Here is a 20,887-nt window from a genome sequence, read left to right on the forward strand (position 1 = left end):
CACTTATTGTGGAATTTAGGCTATATCAATTAAAAAGTGATTACTGACCCACAAGGTTATCAGAAAATAATAAGTGCACCATCGGGACACTAAAGCCATTGCAGTGACATGTGATGTGAAAACAGCATCAGGATGATCCTTTTCTCTGACTCCGGCAGAAACCATCTGATGCAAAACAAAGTTTTGTTTGCACCCAGTGAAAGCAAGTGTCGTTGAACGAGTCAAGTAAGAGTCAAGAATGAGTTTGTGGGTTAAGGATACTTCTGCATCAGATCGATAATTTCATTGTACATGTGCAAAGGTGCATCCAATCCCCAGATGAAATCCAGGTGTGCCCATTCAGGAATCCTCTTGTGATAGATGAGACGCTTAACTTGAGACAGTAAAATGGCCGCATCCTTGGGATCTGCGAGCAAGTCTTGTCCCCCAGTCCATGCTGCAGTTTGTACAGTCATCTCTTCTACGTTGTAGAGAGGAGGAGTAGCCTGGAAAACATGAAGCAGTACAGGAATGAATGTCCAGGAAAACACAGAAAACTTTAAACATTAATTTGAAGCTTTCTTCTGTGCTGTTTGAAGTAGAGGTGCCGAAACCAAACAGGAAGGAAGCAAGTACCCTTGCTTGCCTTTTCTGTCTGTGCTTACAGGGATGACCCAGCTAAATGAAAACCACCTCCTAAATTGGCAAAGAGTTACCGTTGGGTCTTTGACCTCTTAGCTAGGCGAGGTTCATAGGGCAGGAACTTGGAACAAGACAGAAAAAGTCAGGATGCCTCTGGATAATCCCCCATCTTTGTCCTTTTGGAGTACTGGTTTGTCACAGAAAACACGTGACAAGGGTGAAAAGGAGTATGGAGTGGCTTCTGTAGGAGGAGAGGGAGTAGCTTAGGATTCCTGAGTTTGGAAAATAGAGGCAGGGAGAAGAGACAGGCTTATGCAATCACAAATGGTATAAGAAAGAGCATAGAAAGTAATTATGCCATTACTTCTCATAACACAAAACCTAGAAGGCATCCAGTGACTTTCCAGGGGCAAGCAAATTCAAGACAAACCAGGAAGTTGCATTTCATGAAAGACATCATTAAAACATATATCTTGTAATGATAGACTGTTGTGGAGACCTAAAGGGGAGAAGGATCAAGGATGGGATTAGAGTCTTGAAGGGAGGAGAGATTCCTCAGGAACTGCTTGAGGATAAAGTCCTCTTGTTTCTGCCTGCCAGAACCTAGGGGTAGCTATTAGCTCTCTGGTTGCCCTCTTCTGAATGTTGTTTTTCTGAACTATCCTATATTGGCAACTGTTTCAGTCAGCTAGTAAGCAAGATACCTCTTTGGTCTTATCCACTAGATGTAGTCTTGTTTTTCAAAATTAATTTTCTCTTTCCTGCCCTCACTTCCTCTTGTTCCTATTGATCATTAAATTGAAAAGCTTGGGTCTTCTCTCTCTCTCTCTTTCTCTCTCTCTCTCTCTCCAATAAAAAGATATTATTGCCATCAGTGCTTGTATTCTTTCTTTGTCGACTTCCAAACTGGAAAGTAGTAATACTTTCAACTACTTGTATTCTGAAAATGTGTTTCCTACTACATCCTTGCTCTCTTCCTGTATGCTTCTGTGTTGTTCAAGGGTGATAATACTGTTTCACTAAAATATACCTGTTGATATTTTTCCATGTTCTTCTTTGAACTGCCCCAGTTGTAAGCCTGGAACTTCCCTGAATGGGCCTCCTAAGAGGATGAACACAAAAAGGGTAGTTATAAAGATATCATTCAGGAAGTTTTTTTCCCTGCCAAGCCTCTGACTCCAATCTTAAAGCCTCAATGGAAACTCTTCTAAGAGCTAAGAAAGAGACAACAGTAAATTAATTAGAAGTCTCAATCAATGAAAAGGAGTCAAATGTTTTGTCAGAACCAAGAAAATCATGGCTCCTGCAGAAAGACCCAGGAATGCTCTTGCAGGCCATTTGTTCTAGTTTGAAAAATTTTTATTAACAACTGCCTCCAGCAAGTTCCCCTCACTGCTGCTGCTGTGTCCTCTTCTGACAGTCATGTTGCCATCAGTCAGCTGTGTGAGTGGCTCCTTCTTATGTTTTCTCTTCTGTCTCTGGTTTGAGTACATGAGTCACCATTTCTAGTTCTTCCCTTGTGCTTTGCCTACAGTGTGTGCTGTTACTACTGTGAGGGACACCACCAATGGGATCTTAATATTGAAGCTAAGGTGTCTGTTAACTCCTTTAATAGTAATAATAGCAAAGACAATGAAGAGTTAGGAGTATTACTCCTGTATGTTTGTACTTGGCAGTCTGTGGCTAAATGCTGAATTAAACCTGTCAATTTGCAGAGGTCCCTCCACTGTGCCTTTGTAACATTTTTTCTTTATGGGTCTAGGCCATCGTTACAAAAGCAACTAGATCAAATCTTATATTTTATGTAAATTCAAAGCCCAAAGTATTGTTTGATTTTGAGTAAATGCCTGTGCAGATGTCACTCAAACATACCTATGTGTCTGCTGTGTTGAAAACTGCATTAACACTTTTGCAAGCCCATTGTGCTCCCAGTTGTTTCCTGCTCTGCTCCAGAGCTTGTAGTGATGCCAGGAAACCTGCCTTGCATACAGCTGCTTCTGTGACTGAGCCCAGGCTTTATGAATCCTGAAAGTATGAGCCCAAAGACAGAAAAGCAGCTTGCATCAGCATTGATGCTGAGGATGTGCTGTGACAGTACCTTGTAAGTAAGGGATATAATGAGGTTACTAAATGAAGAGTTTATTATTTATAGCTCTGTTGCTGTCCAGACACTGAGAGCTTTGATATCAAGAGATGAAAATGCAAGGGATTTACTAGTAAAATTTGATATTTTACAAAGCAGCTTATGTCTTGCTTATTTCTTGATTCCATATTGGAAACATAACTAATTTCTTAAGGTAAGCTCTATACAGAACTGAGGGCAACATTTACAAAAGTTACTGGATATACAACAAGAAGAGTGATACATATATCTGCATACACAGCTTCCAGCATACATTATTTTTCACAAATACAACATTTCATTGTTGGCTTCACATGTACCTGTATCACATAGGGTATTTCTATCCTGTTGGCAAAAGAAGACTCAATGAGAAATAGTGTTTTGAATTGAGATTTCAATTGTAAACAACAAATTGCATGTGTTTCCAAGAAGTTAGTAATAACTTCACAACAGGATATCAGCTATACCCACCCTATATCATTCAGCCAGAGGTAAGTACCTATTTTGCTTACCTGACTCCAGTGGACTATGTTCTGCACAGAAGTTCCAGCAGGGGTTTGTGCAATGTACACATTGATTCGGTTCTGAAAGAAAATATTCAGTGAGTATTCTCTTTCTCCCTTCTATTAAGATGTATATAAAAACATCTGCCACAGAAGTGTCATGTGTCAATAAAAACAACAGAAATTGGAGTGACAAGATCAGAGACTCCCTCAAAGTTACTCCAGATGTGATGATGTGTCAGGTTTGGAGTAACACTGAACAACAACTTCCAACCAGAACATTTTCCAGGATGACTGAGCATCTAAAAGAATCTACAGGTGGAAAGGACAGAATAGAAAGTTAGCAATTTAGACCCCAAACTAGGAGTTTCTTTTCAGGAGTCTGTAACAGATCCTGTGTGAGAGGATCACTGTTGGAGAAAACAGAAAAAGGAACTGTAACTGCTTGAGGAATGCATGACTTTGAAATAAAACACACCCTAGTCCTGAAGGTGTTTCTTAACAAGATGATGTGTGATCCTTCCTCAGAGAACTTGCTCTGAGGCATTTTTTGGAAAACGCTGGAACAAAAGTTTCATGCCCAGGTGGTCTGGCCTACAGCTCTACGCAGCATGAGGTGCCCAAGTATGTCTTAATCCTCAGTGTCTGCCAACTTTCTCAGCAGCCCCCTAGGTATTCTGATCCTCTGAGCACATCCCTGATGGTCCAAGTCTTGGAGAAGGAGGACAAGGGGGAATATACGTGTTCCTTTCTCTGTTGCAAAGAGCTCCTGGTAACATGAAGCAGGAAGGGGTTTTATTTCTTCTTCTGTTGTGTGCCAGCATACTGAAGATCTCTGATGAGACCAGTAGTCACGATATGAACCAGGAGACAGTGCCCTAAGTGGGGTCTGGCAGAAGGCAGACTTCAGAGTTTTGGGGCGCTTGGAGCAGCTGCTGATTGTAGGGGTTGTGCCAAGTGCTCTTCTGAGAAGCGAGGCAATGGTCCCTGCCAGTGGTGGGGCGACCAGCAGATATTACTATCTGGTAGTGGGGACTGTTCCCTGCAATGTGATGCTGACTAATAGAAATTCAGGAGTCACAACAGAGGATAGAAAGTAAGTTTTGTGAGCAGAAGCTTAAACTCTCAGTAGAGCTGGTAAGAGTTATACATACCATGTCAATGTTTTTCAGGTTACAGCCACCCAGACTGAAGAAGACACTTCTACAAAGCCTGGCAAAAGCTCGGTGGCTGCAAACGGGGACTATTAGCCTTCTTAGACATTCAGTCTGGGGAAGGAATTCTCTTCTGCCAAGCAAACCCTGTGAAATACAACGTTAACATTCATTTAAGAATATACACTTGTACACTGTGCTGTTGGTTTAAAAAGTTGATTGTGTTCTGTTCCTCTTCTCCAGAACTTTCAGTGGTTCTCATTTGCTTTTTCTTTATTTGCCAGATGATGTTCCCACAAACAGGAGAGAAATTTGGTGATTTTCCATTGCATCAGCCTGCTCAGGCGTTACTCAATTTGTATTTCATCACTTTTAATGAAGAGATATGTCAAATGTTAACTCCAATTTGTAGTTTAGCTCTAAGTTCACACATCAGTTGTGGTTTTGTCTACAGGAATCTTGGAAAGGATCTGAATCTCTGTACCTCTCTGGGTGACCTGTCCCAGCACTGCACTATTGACCTAGATAAAAAGTTTTTCTTAATGTCCAGTCTGAACTTCCAAAGGCTTCAGTCATAAGATAAACCTACCCACATGCAAATAAGTAGACTTCATAAAACCCTATATTTTCTGTTTATTCATTTTAAGAGCTGAACAAACAAGTATATGGTTAAACAGTTGAAACCAAGATATCACATACCCTAATCAATTTTTCAGGAAGGTAGAGGAGTTTCGTCACTGGGCTTCTCGCATATTTAATAGTGGTGACTGGTGCCAATGCAAAAAAGAGTTTGATTTTTTGAGCCAGCTCTGGCAGTATTGAAAATGCAATGAAAGCTGAGAAAACAAAAGAGACGAGTTAATAAAATCATCGTTTATATATTTGACCAGTTTCAGTATTTATAAATGTTATTCTGTAATTTCAAACCTACAAGCAACCTTGTTATTTGTTCAGAGACTGTGGTTCAACCTAGATTTGTATGAAATCCTTCTTCACTATATGTTAGCAGCTAGTAGTTTTATTTCCCTCTTCAGAGGGGAATTTCTTTCTATATTTTGCCTTTGCAGATTTCTTCCAAACCCATTTAAACATAAATACATACTTCTGATGTACATTCATGCATTTCGTATACTACTGGGAGGTGCAGTTGTTCTTCTTCTGGTCAATCCAATTTAATATTTTCTTGTTTTTGTGTGTGCCTCCTATCCAAACCGGTTCTGTACTCTCATCTTCCTACTTTGTTTATTTTTGTTAAATGACCATCTGCTGTTGGGCACACCCGTGCGTCTTGGAAAGAAACAATTTGCATGGTCCACAATAATTTCCAGTATAATTCTAAGTCAACAGACTTACAGCAGCAATGCCTTTGGACCATTACATTTTGTTGTCTTTACAATAAATTAAAAATGCCTACATGTTGAAAACAGTTTATCCTGTGTTTTTCATACCTGCAAAGAGATAATGAAAACCCCAGGTACATTCAATGTCTCCAGGCATATTTTATTCCTGTTTTTCTGAAACATTGGTCTGTTGTGTGTAACTTACCAATGGTAGTGCCTTGTGAATAGCCAATATAGTACAATCTTCCCTGTCCTGTTTTTTCCACAATGAAATTTATTGCTGCTGGAAGATCAAACTTTGCCATCTCATCAAAACTGCAGGCAGGATATTGAGAGAGGCATACATAAATTAAAAATACATTTGAATTCACATTTTTATTACAGGCTTGACAGCAAAGAAACAATATGAATCATTTAGTGAATCATTCAGCTATTTTAGGTTCTGTGTTTCTCTGGCACTAGATATGGAAGGTTCTACTCAAGGTTTTCTGGGGTATTTTCTCCCTTGACATCAACAGAAGGACTATAATTTCAAGAAGTATTAGGTTGAATTGTAATGGTCTACACAGAAGGAAAAGCTGGTGATATAATAATAGAATTCTGTCCATGGAATCAAACATTTTATACAATTTGGAATTCAAGAAAAGGTCTATTTTCAAATGTTCATTCAAATAAGTGCAAAATTTATTTAAATTTTCTCTTTCTGTAAATTTAGTGTTATTGTGATACACAGAGTAGTGTTTCTAAACAGTAAGAGTGTTAGGCTAAACACAAGGAGTGGCTTGAGCATGACCTGTGCAGGTTGCTCTGAGTTGCTCTGCTACTATATCTCTAGTTTGAAGAACCTTTTCTAGCAGTAACTAGAAGAAAGTAGTCTCCACCGCTATTAAAGTTCAGATGCCTGTATAGGGGCAGCTCAGCAAAATTGAATGCAAAGAATGTTTTTTTAAAGGTAGCATATGCAAATCCCTGATTTAGCCATTTTAAATAAATATGTAACAGTGGGTAATGGAGATGCTCTTCAATGGTTCAGTCTACCTGAAAGCCCAGAATTCATCTTGATCAATAGAATAATTTTGATGTTTTCTGGACCAGAGATTCCCTCTGCTATTCCCCATCCAAACGTCAAAGCCAGCATCAGCTAGTATGAAGCCCAAGCTGTTGTTGGGCAAGTTTGTGACCCAGTTCCTAGCATCTCCCAATAATCCATGTTGAAGAAATACAGCAGGTTTCAAAGCTGAAAAAAAAAAATCAGAAACAAAACAACAATTTACAAAATGTCTTGATTTTCTAGTAGTTCAGGGACCTTACTGTCCCATATTCAATATTGAGATTTGTTCCTGTGCCAGCTTAAAGGGAGACAACTAATCATAAGACTAAAACATCCCCTTCTGTAAAGAGAGAATTTCTTCTAAGCTTCTGTAAGCATTTATGGAAAGATCTGCCTGACACCAGCAAAAACTAGCTTGGCACCCTCCAGTCATTGTTTGTACAGCTCTATTGCATTAGCTTGAGATTCTCAACACTGATATATAGAATGAAGGTGTGGGATTGTTTGCAGAGATTTCCTTTACCCAAAATATGAATCAGTCACTGATATTAACCAGGTGTAAGCAAAAGCAAAACAAAATTAGAAGCTGAAACAACTTTCTCAAAGCCTGTTGATTAGGCAGATTACAGTTTTTACCCTATTTATTAAGTTTTTTTAATTTTTACTCATCAACTCTTATTATGATGATATATACTTCATATTATAGTGGATTTTTATTAAAAATAGGCATGCTTGACATAAATCATGTTGATCCTGCAGACTGTTTAGGGCAGCCAGAATTCTTTACTGAAATTTCAATCGTATATACAAACTTTGATGGACATTTTATATATATAAGGTTTCTCTTTCCAGAATGTGCTCTATCTAGTCTGGTTTTGTCTCATATAAAAGAACTGTACCTGGGTTTCCCTGGTTCTGTGTACCATAAGGGATTCTGTTAATGGTAATGATATAACCATCTTCTGTTGTCACTTCATACTCCTCACTGGGGTACCCTTTGTAAGTAATGAGCTCATTCTAGAAGAGAAAGTACAGATACATTTGATTGAAGAAGTCCATTTCATATATTATATGCATAGGATGGTCACAGTGAAGAAATTAGATGCTAGAGAACAGATACAACTGGGGATTTTTCCTACATACATTAAACATCTGAATAAAGCAATATCAGATTGGATATTGTAACCCTAAAACTACAACATATTTCTTTCATTCTTTGTGCTATATCTGGGATTTGACTATTCAGTTAAAATCTGTTATAAAAAAAAAAAAAAAAAAGTGTTATACTACTGCCATAAAATCACAAACCCTTGCATTATGGTGATATAAGAATCACTATAACCTCATAGCAGGAGCTTATGATTCCCATAGCTGAGATGATCTGCCTGAGTGCATGCTCCTGATCTGTTACAACGCAAAATGAAACCAGTTTATTTAAACTACCTTCAGAGAAATCCAGAGATCTTCACAACTGCACTTTTGTGAATAGCACATACGCAATGAATAACATTGAAAAACTGACTACATTATAGAAAAAACAGGATCAGTCACTTACATAGTCATAGTACACAGCACAAGGGAAATCACTATCACAGTCTTAAGCTCTGAAATAAGTATTATTTTTGACCTGTAACATTCAAAATGTTTTGTTTCAAAAGAGGATTGTTTTTTATAGCTCATATTCAGAGAATTACTAAATGTAAGTTGTCATGCAATACAGAAACCTCAAGATTTTAACAAGTGACTAAAGATCTAAACAAGCTTACTCGGCAAGAGGTGCGTTTTGCAAAGCTGGCCTTTTCTGATCTATGCTGGACATTCCAAAAAGGAGAAACCGTAAGCCACTAGTTACTTAGAGTCTTTGATGAAGAAATACTGACATTCCAGATGGTCATTCTTTCAGGTGGGGGCATAGTACCAGCAATAGCAAACTGGCAACTGATATTTAAAAGGAAATTAACTCTGAAGATTTACTAAGGAAAGGTGTTTGCCTTAATTTTTATCAAACATAAGATGTCCTGTTACACATGCAGAAAGAAGAGAATAAAAGAGAAAGCAGTAATATATAGAGTGATTAGAGAGGATGAATTAAATAAAAGCTGCTTATCTACCTTGTTATTTCTAACAGCTAGAAACCGCTCTGCTGTGAGACATGCATTCCTTCTATCCCCAGGTCACTCTACTGAGCAACTTACAATATTCATAAATGCTTCAGGATCCACAGCTCTCTTCATTCTTCTGAGTTCTTCTGAATAAGTAATTCCCTGAAACAAATATGTCACAGCAACAAACAGCCATATCTTCTCTCTAGACAAAACAATATATTCATCTGTCAGTAATCCTGCTCTGCACTTGTAATCCAGATAGGTTCCGTGCTTTTCTGATGAGGGATGTGCTGCCTAATACTGAACGGAGCTAGTCTGGTACTCCCTACTTGTCAATTAAATGGAACCAAGTTGACTTTAAACACCCATCTGAGGGAGTCTGGCAGCAATCTGGATTCTCTGCTAAGGTCTGGGACAGGACATTTCTCTCAATCAGGGCAAAAGCATCTGTGAATCCAAGGAAAGGAGCAAAGGTTCTGGAGAAATAGATTTCACTCATTCTTCTGAGAAGCAAGTCACTTGCAGTACTGTGACATGCATTTGTTCTGTAGATTAATTAGGAAACATTTCTGGCTAACTCTGGGTAACACTGGAGTTATTGGTCACCTCATAACTATATCAATCATTGTCACAGTGAACTTTTCAAAGTGGAGGCAATCAAGTTGCTGGATAGTTAACTGAAAAAAACAAAACCAATTGAAAATAAACAAATGAAAACATTTGAAATTATTAATTAAATGAAACATTTAATTAAGAACTTAGGAACCTAAATAAAGCACTTCAGTTGCCTAGCATAATTCATACAAAATTAGTTGCCTAGCGTAATTTATACAAAACTGTTCAATGGCAAAATTTATGCACTGCATAGGATGAAGATGAGAAAGGAAAATTAAGATTTGCTAATGCGAGGTGGAGACTGAGCGCAGGGATGTCCAGTTTCATCCAGGAAATAAGGAACAAAAAAAACTGAGAGGAAACTAGCCTGCTTAGATGCATGCATAACAGCTCCACAGTCTATGAATACCTACATACTCTTAGCTCAAAGAAAATGCAGTGTTTGGATTAACATTCTCTCTACACCATACAAACCCCTAGAGACTATGTCTAAACCTCTGTTGTCCCTCTGATAGATCTATAAGATACACTGAATCAGCCAAAAAACTCCACTGTATTTGTGGTTTTCCCAATCAGGAAGACTTTGTAAATTTTTTCCCAAATAATATGAATTGGTTATGTTTTTCTTATCACAGAACAACAATTTATATTTTAACTTTCTAACACTACATTCTGATATAATAAGTACCTTGAAAATACTTAGCTGCTTTTGTAGAAAAAGGAACAGACATTTTAAAAACTTATTTTTGCTGAGCTAGCCTCCTTCCCTTTGGTTGAAAGCCACCGCTATTTTATTCCAATACTTGCCATTTTCCCATGCATCTCCCATTATCCCAGAGTTACCTAAATTCAGGCTAAGTCTAGGTGAGTCTTTAGCTGAAATGAACCTTTCAAGATATAGTCATCCTTTCACCTATGTGAGTTACAAACAAAACAATATAACAAAATATATTTGTTCTCAAATAATAAAGCAACTCCTTCAAGCCCAGGTTTGACACCATCTTTTGCAGCTCCCACAAAGCCTATACCAGTTTGGGGTCAGAGATAAATTGAAGTGTTACCAACCTTGTGGCAGAAATCATGTTTTCAGCTGAGTGTCTGAGACAATAGAAGAGTGGAAACTCAATTCCTGGCTGTTTGAAAGCAGTGCTGGGTAAAGATGGTAGTGAAACTATGGTCACGCACCATTTTTTCCCTAATCATGCAGTACCTTGACAATAAACAGCTATTCCTTTCCCACTCCTCATTCCTTCTGCTATCACTTCAGCTTTTCCCTAGGGTAGTACCAGAGAAAGGCAACTCCTTTTATTCTCAGACGTTGTGCTTTTCATCTCCTTCGCCACCACAGCTACAACAAAGCTCTTTTTGCTATCACAGATTGCTGGATTTTTAAGGAGAATACCAGCCTCTGTGGAGTGGCAGAGCAGGATCAGGAATTTTGAAAACAAATATGTTCATAGATATACCTTATGATATTTAATGAAATTGTCAAGAAACCTGCAACAACTTTATCTTTTACTAACAACCCGCCAGTTCCAGCTTCTTATGTTATGTGGAAAGGATGGAAAGCACTCTGACTCTTTGATACTTCTACTGATGTTATTGCACAGATTTTTCTTTGATTCTTTCAATGCTTGTGTTTCTGTTCTATAATTCTACATTGTTGCAGGAGTGGTTTCAGGAGATTTTCTTTTATTCATACTTCACCTCTAGAATGGCCACAGAATAAAATGGATATTCCCTAAATGAACTGTTACAAAGCTAGATGCTTCTCCATAATCTGTATGGACTCAGGAAATATCACCATAGTGGCCACTTGTCTCAGTGGTCTCAAGCACACTGGGAGTGGGCCAATATAGACTAGCAGTAGAAAATAGGTAGGTCTGATTAGATTGTCAGGTCTTCAGGACAGTGACCTTTGTGAGGCTCTTCTTGTGGAGTACAAACATAATGCAGTTATGTTCCCTAACTGGTGTCTTAGCTATTAGTATAATGAAAACGCTGCAGAAGTATGATTGAGGCTTTTTTTTTTTTTTTTTTCTCCCACTTGCATACTCTGGTCTAAAGCTGGTGGACTTTGCATTCTGACTGTTCCAGCTTATTTTGAAAATTTTAAATTAATTATTCTTTCTTGTTTAGTTCCCCATGCTTGTTCCTCCAAATATTCATTCTGTCTCACAGATATCATCCATCCACACAGAACAGATTAGCTTGTACACTGAGATGAACATCTACCAAGTTTTTGAACAGGCTTTGATATTTCTATTTTTATTATAGTTTACATACTTTCTCCTTGCAATCCTGACTCTGGTTAGGACCAGAATTATTTAATATATCCTCAGAAGTTATTTTCTTTAATATTTACAGACCAGAAAGAAATATGAAATAAAATCTCAGGAGAAGACCTGTTCCTACAACATTTGCTAGCAGGCCTTCAAAGAGAAATATAAAAGTCCAAGTTCAGGTTCTGACAGGGAATTAGTAGAGGAAATTATTTTCGAAGGCTTGGTTTAGAACATGGAGTGTTTCAAAATATTGACTCTACACACTGGGTAGGTTTTCTTTGGAATCTTCTCTTTATTTCCTTTCATATACTTTAAGATCTTACATCTTCCCTCTAAGAAAACCAGGTTGTCTCCTTTCTAAAGCCTGAGTGTCTTTCGAAGCTTAGCATGAATTCCACCAGTGAACTGTTCAAATGTATATTTGTCTTCGACTACTTCATGCTATCCTAACTCATTAAGATGTGCTATTAACTCACTGTGAACAAAGCCAGCTTCATTCTTCAGTGTAAAGCAATGCTTCTTTGAAAAAAAGAACTAGGTAAAAGAATATTGAGTAAAACGATAATACCATAAATAGAAAACTAGTGGATAAAGTTATAATTGCAGATTATTGGCAGGATGTGTTTGAAGTGAGTATTTAAGATGGGAAAAGAAGATGAACAAGGATGTTAGGCTGATTTTTTTAAACACAGACACGCACACTCTGTTGTAAGTTGACATTTCAGGGGAAGTTACTCATACTATAAACAGGTGTATAATTCAGTGGAAATGCTTAAAGGTTGAAATGTTGCTGTCAAAGGTGTGGCTGCAGCTTCACTAATGTGGTCATACACAAATGGAATTTAAACGGGTCAGTCTAGATGCCCTTATATAAATAAATGCCTCTGTATAAATTGTTGACTACATGCTTGGTTTATGAAACTTCAGCTCCTTCCAGTGCTCTTTCTGAATAACACCCCCCAGCAATGCACAGGACATAATCCCCAGCATTGTGGTGTTTTCTGCAAACATTTTGCTCTCCCCATTCCCTCCTGCTTCAGGAATTAGACCTGGCTCTGAAAGTGACTTAAGAATGGAAGATATTTGCAAGCAGCTGGATATAGCAGTTCTTCGTGGATCAAATATGTCTTTTTGGCTTCTTCATCCAGCTAGCGTACATAGTTATCAGAAATATTTGGCTATTTTGACTATGTTAAGGAGGCCCTTTAAAGGAAGGTATGCTTTATTGAGAGACAGACTTGTTTTTGTGCAAGTTGCCAGCCAGGAGTGTCTAAGGGAACACACAGAAACAAAACCAGAAGGGACTCTTCCATGTACTTATATGGCTTTAAAAATATTTCATGCCACAATGGTGCAAGCATTTGTTTCTTGAGAGTGAGCAAAACACTGAGAACTAAAGATAGGGTCTAACAGTGAGTTCTCCACGGCATCCCTAGGACAATACCTGGTTTCTGGCAGGATGGGTGCAATGCCTGCCCTCAGCGACCCCACCTCACGCTATTACCTTGGCTGGAACACTGCTGGCTCCCTGCACAGGCAAGTCTGGGGGATGGAGGCAGAGCCTCTCTGTCCAGAAATGGCCCCTACACCTCTGAACAGCAAAAAGAGTCCTTCCAAAGGATCCCATGCACAAAGAGATACAAGTGCAAAAACATAAAGCACTGGTGAGAACAGGTGCTGCTTGGGTGGGAGACTCTCTTCAGTTCTGTCAGGCCCGTAAAAATACTCCTTGTGATCATCATCAGTCTAAGTGGTATGGGCTTGCCTGGAGGATTTACAGAAACTAGGCTGAGCAGCATAGTATTCTTAAGCAATGAGTAAGATAGCTCTGAATTGCACTTCCATAATTATGAAACTTTCATGTGACAAAGGTAAAGTAAGAAGTGTCAAAAGGAAGGGTTCAGGAGTGACAGAGAGGGCTGCATGCCTGTCTCTTCTGCTCACACTGCTGACACTTTGTCTGGAAATGTTCCAAGCAGTGCTGCCTTCCTGCCCAAGCCTCAGTCACCCATAGAAGGGCCAGCTTGCAAACAAAAAGCTCAGCACCAGCCCCTCTGTTGAGCTATCCAAAGGAAACACAACTTTTGAAAACAGAAATAATTTTCACAGAACTTTTTGGCTGATGCTGAAGTTTATAAAATGTATGCAAACCAGGATTTCTTCACCTCTGAGGGTGGATGAAGTCTCTGTTGCAATTCATGAGCTTTGCATAACTATCCAAATTGTTTTGCCTCACAATACACAGGTAATTCTTTTTACTCTTCTGCTAATTTTGTAGTAATATATACAGCAATATCTCTTCACCCCCATATGTATCAACAATAATTAGAACAAAAAAAGAAATTCATATATCTGCATACGCATGCATGGAAAGCTGAATTAAATAGTGTTTATTTCTCTTGCACTTGTTGCTAAATGAAAGTCATAGGAGTGTGAACTCAAATCCTCTGGCAGAAGAACTGGAACCAGTATGAGCACTAAGTATGAGTTACACTGTGCCCCAGTCAGCGCCAGTCAAGGTGCCCCAGTCAGTCCTGGTGAGTGTGTGCCGGGAAGCTCTGCTAAGCATGGACTAATGAACGAGGCTGGGGTTGGCTCAGGCAATTTGCTCTGGTAAGTTTTATATTGGCATCATCAGGAGCTACCCAGATATTTTTAAGGATGGGTCAAAGGGTCTGTGGGCAGAGTGGCTTGGATTTTTCTTAGAGCTTAGAACTGAAGCAGTGGGTTTGCTCTGGGACAGAAGGAGGCTTCTGGGGGTATAGAGATGGCACCACAAAGCTTCCATCCTCTGTTCAAACCGGGATTTTTGCATACCTGTAAGTGGGTTGGGCTGAGGTTGAGTTGGTGGCAGCCCAGAATGGGCAGTGAGCTGAGGTCAGGGCTGGCCCGAGTTGGCTGGCAGCTGGGACCTCCAACTCTTCCCATGAATACCTTTCTCCTGAAAAATTCTCTTCAACTATGAATTCCATTACTAATTATCTCAGCCTTGGCGTGTTGAATTTTTTCATGCATAGAAAGCAATTCCCCACTAACTTTTGCTAGGTCAACAGCTCTGTCTTTCCAATTTGTAAAGCACTTGCTTTCTCCTTTTACCTTTATACACAGCAGGAATTTCTTTTCAAACAACGAAGGTATAGCTAACTCATAGATCTGGTCCTTTTTCTTTAAAAACTGAAGATACAATTACCAATACAAATTGATGGTCTGCTCTGGGCATCAGCATTAATTTTCCCACATTAAATAGTCCACCATAAAATAATAAAAAGTGAGATAAAAAATAATTATAAAATCAAGAGTATTACTTTGCACTTAGGGCTTAGAATATAATTTTGATCTTTCATAAGGAAAATGGAACATGATAAAACTGTTTTAACCTTGGCTATAGACATGTACTTTAAATAGCAAAGCTGCATATCAAATATAACACCTGTTTTCAATAAAAGCTTTCCCTTATAAGGACAAAATTTATCTGCTGACCCTAATGTGATACTTTTCAAAAACAAATGAAGAGTCTACACATTCTATTTTACTTGTGTCAACAATATTTCATTTATTCTCTATGTGAATGAAGTTTATTTCTAAAATATTAGTGCCAGCACATAGATTCACAACACTGCACAGAAATAGGACAGTTGAGACTTATGGACCACTTTCAAGCTCTGCTCCATTTGGTGTTGCAGTAGACATCCAAAGTTTCCATGAAACAAGGGAATATTCTTTCCTTAAGCCAAGTAATACAAGACAAGGGCATAATTCTTACCATCACATAGGAAATTCATGTCTTTTTCATACTCAAGGTGATCTTTTTGCTTTGGAATTATTTTGTGAAGTGCCTTGGGGCAGGAAGATCCCTTTGCAAATTGGCATCTCGGCTGTTTCACTTCCCTGGAGCAGGTAGCTGTGGCTGTCCAAAAAATGGGGAATTCCCAAGGTCTGTGTAGGAGCATGATGTGTCCTTCAGCAAGAATGTCTCATGGCTCCATGCTCTCTGCTAGTGGAGCTGTCAACCTGTAGCAGAGGAGCTCCAATGCTAGAGGAGAAACAGGTCTGAAAAATTGGTAATTTGTATTTTCCTTTTGAAAGCCAACAGCAGAATTGGTCACGTCTTCACTGCCCAATTGTTCGAGGCACAGTGATCCCCAGGCTGATTCTGAGCTGAGCTGATGGCATCACTACAGAGCAGCATGTAGAGGTATCAGCTCAGACTTGACTCCAGGAACATCATTTTTAGGGTCCATACCCCACTCACGTGGCACCCTGCCCCTCATCTGGCAAAGCCAGGCTGGCATCTCTCTGCTGCGTTCCCTGTTACCTCTGCAGCACTTCTCAGCCTAATCACTCCACTCTTGCTGTATCCACAGTCTCGCTCATGTCATCCTGGAATCTTGAAATAACTGGTGCTCATGTCTAATGAGTAGGACACTGAACCACTTGTCACTGTTGTGTGATTCTGACCAAGTCATTTTGACCTCCAGGGCTTTTGTTTCCCTCCCACTGTCTAGCTGGCACTTCCAGCTACGAGGATTTTTTGCATGAACTATTACCTGACTGAACAGTGTCTAAGGGATAATTCAGTTCAAGCTATATTCCTGTTAATCTGAATGAATATTCAGATAATTAAATGAAAATCATGGCTGAAATTCTTACTTTTGTGCCCTTAGGGATGTCAGTTTTTATTTATATAATCCATAAAGACATGTTCTCATTACAGAAACTTAAGAGAATGGACTACTAGAGATAAAGAAGTCACTGATGAGCTTTGGTTTGGAAAAAAAAAAAAAAAAAGGAATATCCAAGAAAAAGATTTAAGCAGGATTTTAACAGACGGATAGATTATTGGCACTAGCAAAGCTGTCAAAAATTTCATTCGATCCTGTCAGAATTCTTCTGTGCTTAAAAAACCATTCTCTGAGCATTAGATGTAGTAACACTGGTTTCCTGTCAGTTTGAACCTTACAGTAGATTGCAAGCTCCATTTAAATATTTCCAAATATTTATCTCTCTTGCTCTTCTTCTTTCTCTTCTAATCTCCTAATCATGATGTAGTCTTTTCTGATCAGAACACTTGTAGTCTTTTTTTTACTCTTGATTTTTTTTTTAACAAAACACACGAAGCCTTAACTATTTTGCAGAGGACTATACTGCTATCAGAGAAAACCAGCAACAGGGCTCAAAATTTACAAGGGAACATATAGACACACAGACAGCATAATCTCCTGAGCATTGATCCCTTAGGAAGGCAGCTAAGCCATCCTCCCTTAAGTTTTTGAAAAAAATCACTGTATGGTCCTATAGTGTTTCTGTATTGCTCTTGTCTTCATGTTTTGAAAAGGGATGGTGTCATTGCAAAACAAAATGATCTTTTAGAATAGTATAATTTTCAAATTATAAAAACAAGTACAAGTGTTTTGCATAAAGGAGTAATTCTGATATCATAGAGCCTTTGATGTTACAGACTCACCCTTAGCCTTATGGGCAACGTGCAGCATAAAACTTGTAGATGGTGCATATATTGGGTACCCACCCTTTTAATTTCATAAGAAAGCATTTGTTTTCCACAGAAGGCATCAGTTTAGGAATCACCCTGAAGTTGGTGCCATTGCTTTCTGCACGGCTGTGCATGACTCAATTTGAACAAAGAAGGAACTGAAATTAGACCTGTTCAGAGAAAACCTTGTAAGACACACTTAAAAATGGATGGGAAGTCCCAGTCTTCAAGGGTTTTGGTGTGGAAAGACACGTTATTGTTTTGCATTGTTTGACTTCTCACCTGGCATGTTCAGCACTCTGTAGGTTGTTTCAGATTATACACAAGTGAACCATGTCTCCATGTCATGTCCTTGTCACACCTTATGTTCTTTGTACGGACTCTGAGGAGGGCCTCTGAGATGATCTGTGGGAGGAGCCAGCCTTCCCTTCCCCACCGCAGGATTGCTTAGCTCAGCAGCTTTCCCACATGATGCCTTCCCCACGCGTGATGACTTTACCATGTGTGATGCCTTCCCCATGCTGTTTGCTGCCACCGGCGCCAAGGAGGGGGAGCAGCATCAGGGGCAGGTCAGTTCTGAGATGTCTTCTGTGACCACTAGCCTGTAATTTGCATTTGGGACTGCAGAGAATTACAGACTTGGAGTTTATTTATTAGAAATTAAAATCAAAGCCAGAGCTAGATAATTGCTTACGGCAAACTGACTTCTCTACGTGGTACACCAGCTGTCAACTACTAGTGGGTGAAATCATAAATACAGGGTGTATATGCATACCGGGTGTAAACATGCAGCCCTCTACTCACAACGGCTATTTTTTCCCTTAGATGACAGCTCAGCTCAGAGGGAATTTTGTGGAATTTTTTTTGCAGATTTACAGAATTTCAGCCACTAATCTGTCTGCTTTTTTTTTTTTTTTAATCTTTGGCCTATGGGACATTGGACAAAGCAAAGGATTGTAGCAAGATAAGGGGCTGCACAAAACACCAGTAATCAGTCCCTGGATCCATCAATAAGAAGTAACCAAACATGGGTTTTAGTGCCATTTAAGATGTCCTTGGGCAACCTGCCTGCCTCTGGGATTTGTCCTAGACTTTGTGTATATTCATTTTGACTAAACCAGTTTCTTGCTAGGTCATGTCTGGAGGGTGTGAAGTGTTTTATCCTTATCTGTTAAAGATAATTAACAGATTTAATTTTTATTTACAAAATATTAGTAAATAATGAAGACTGGTTTTGCAGGTATCCTTCACTTGGTTTACGCAAAGCAGCATCAAGATTTCCAGATGTGAAGAAACTTTCCATCTGTGACGACTAATGGGCATAATTTGGTTAAACTTGTGAACATCTGTTGTCTGCAAAATGTTCACTCTTGGTAGCTGAACATTATAGGAAAAAAAAAGGATGAATGAAAACTGGGAGGTCATTTATGAGAGGAATTCTAAACAGTTTTCCCTTTCACAAGTGATGCAGGCTGATGACTGAGGCATCTCTTTGAACAGGATCTGAGTGTCTGATATCCTTGCATGATTCCAGGAGCAGCTATCTTAATGGAAATGTCAACTAACCTTTCAATAAAATCTTAGTAAATTTATTAATTTATAACACCATTATAATTTTAATTATGGCTTTTCATAGCTACTGCAAGCATGGTAAGTATTAGCATGAGCATACAGGGTTTGATATTATCCTTGGACTTCAGAACACTTGATAGGTAATTTTGTAGCTCTTTTATCCAGTTCTTTGATGTTGAGCAGGTTAGAGGTTTCTTGTTTTTTTTTTTTTTTTTTTTTTTTTTTTTTATCCCCATTACTGATATATTTAGTTTTGGTATTAGCTCTGATGGTATGGCTACTTTATGCCCAGACTTTTCTAGTCATGGTATATTTCCTCACATGCAACAGACCATGGTGTTTGCACAGATCTGTACAACACATAGAGTGACTGTGTGTAACTGAAAAGCGTGTGCTGCAGAGGTTAGCCCTGTTAGCATGATAATCCCAGAGGGTTTGCTGCCTTTGAAACATTAAATGCACTATGTGTCAGCTACCCAGCATGCACACATGCATTGCTGTCTGGGAAATCACAGTCAGAAATAGTACAACTGCACCTAATTGGAGACAATCATCCTGATATTTCCCATCAAAGCAATGTGGATTTACCAGAGTGACGCAAAATGAAACAGCAGGCTTTTACTGTGCAATACACATTTGTCTTGTTTATTAGTAATAGATAAAGGAGGTCATTTAGGATGAGCCTGGTTTGCTAAATACAATTGTAGCATGAAGAGGTGTGGTATCTCCCATAGGAGCCGAGGAAAACCTGGTTAGCTGCACCTGTGGTGTTATAAGAACGTGCCGTTCCCATACACACCCTGGTGCGCCATGTCTCTGAGTCCCATCCAGTCATGTCCATCTGAACTGTGAGGTGGTGCACATTGTCCCGCAGTTCATCCCACAAAACCACACAGCTATGCTGCAAGAAGCAGCGTATTGCACAACATGTTCAAACCTTCTCAGAATTAAAAAGCTGATGGAAAAGTTATACAGGGTAATTAATTATCATGTATCCACATGCTTGCTTATGTTTGCTATATGCTTGCTTTCTCCAGTCTGCTTTCTGGTCTTTGAAGGGGAAGGAATCACTCTTAATATACATGACAATTTCAGTTCCAAATTCAACTATGATTTGCCACACTTTTGCTCAGGATGAATGAAACAAATCATCATTTACCTTCTCCTTGTTCATGAGGAGAGGCCAGCTCATAACCCATCCAGTGCCCTGCCCCTTGTCTACTCTTCTGTACTTCAGTCTTTGAAGTCTTGTCAATGTCCTTTACTCCTACTGTTTTCTTGCATGTCCCTCAGCATCTCTTGTCCTGTTTGCTTTTTATTTCAGTGTCTTGTCATGTTTTCTTACCTACCTGTCCTTTTTCAACTCTTCAGCTTTTCATAAATTCCTCCTGTTTCTCAGCTTCTCCACACACCCTTTTCTATTCTGCCTTCATGATCCTCATACATATTTTCTTGCCTCACAGCCATTTCTCCTCTCTCTGCCATACATCGCTGTGTCCCACCAAGTGCTCAAGCATATCAATACCCCAAATGAAATCCCAGTGCTTCCAGTCATAGAATTTCTTCTACTAAATCAGATTACTGATCTGAAGAAGTAACATTTCGATGTCATATCATTGGTCTCTTTCTCCAGACTATACAGCATTTGGCATGGACTTTTTAGTTTACATAGGGGACAAGCAGATGTGGGGAAAATGTACATTTGAGAAATTATCATAGTTTCAAAACAGAATCACTAACTTACCTTTGGAATTCAGCCCTGGTCCATCAATAAACAGCCCTCATCAATTTCACTTTTCTAGTAATGACAGCTTGAAATTACACCTACATCAGAATTGTATTTATATTAGCTGAAGTTATTCCTTTCCATTCCATTCAATTCCAGTCTAGTCTAGTCTAATCTAGTTCGTTCCATCTACTCTATTCCCTGACCCAAGTATCCTCCTGAAACTCTATTCTTTCTTATATAAGAGACTGTAATGCAACCTGTTGTCTCATGTCTTGTTCTGAATATCAGACATGTATAGT

The 20,887-nt window shown here is 39.0% G+C and overlaps 1 protein-coding gene across 1 annotated transcript; it reads right to left on the reverse strand.

The window, feature by feature from the left end:
- Positions 1-251: 251 nt before the first annotated feature.
- Positions 252-10,593, reverse strand: LOC104363786 (lipase member M). The gene is made up of 10 exons (XM_009970292.3): positions 10,577-10,593; positions 8,987-9,098; positions 7,691-7,808; positions 6,779-6,977; positions 5,946-6,055; positions 5,100-5,236; positions 4,401-4,547; positions 3,256-3,327; positions 1,652-1,723; positions 252-485 (listed from the first exon to the last, which is right to left on the reverse strand). Exons 1-10 carry the CDS (start codon positions 10,591-10,593, stop codon positions 252-254), a joined length of 1,218 nt encoding a protein of 405 aa, XP_009968594.3.
- Between the last annotated feature and the right edge of the window lie 10,294 nt (positions 10,594-20,887).

Source organism: Tyto alba, unplaced genomic scaffold (assembly GCF_018691265.1).
Source record: "Tyto alba isolate M040663 unplaced genomic scaffold, T.alba_DEE_v4.0 Super-Scaffold_1, whole genome shotgun sequence".
Taxonomy (NCBI): Eukaryota; Metazoa; Chordata; class Aves; order Strigiformes; family Tytonidae; genus Tyto; species Tyto alba.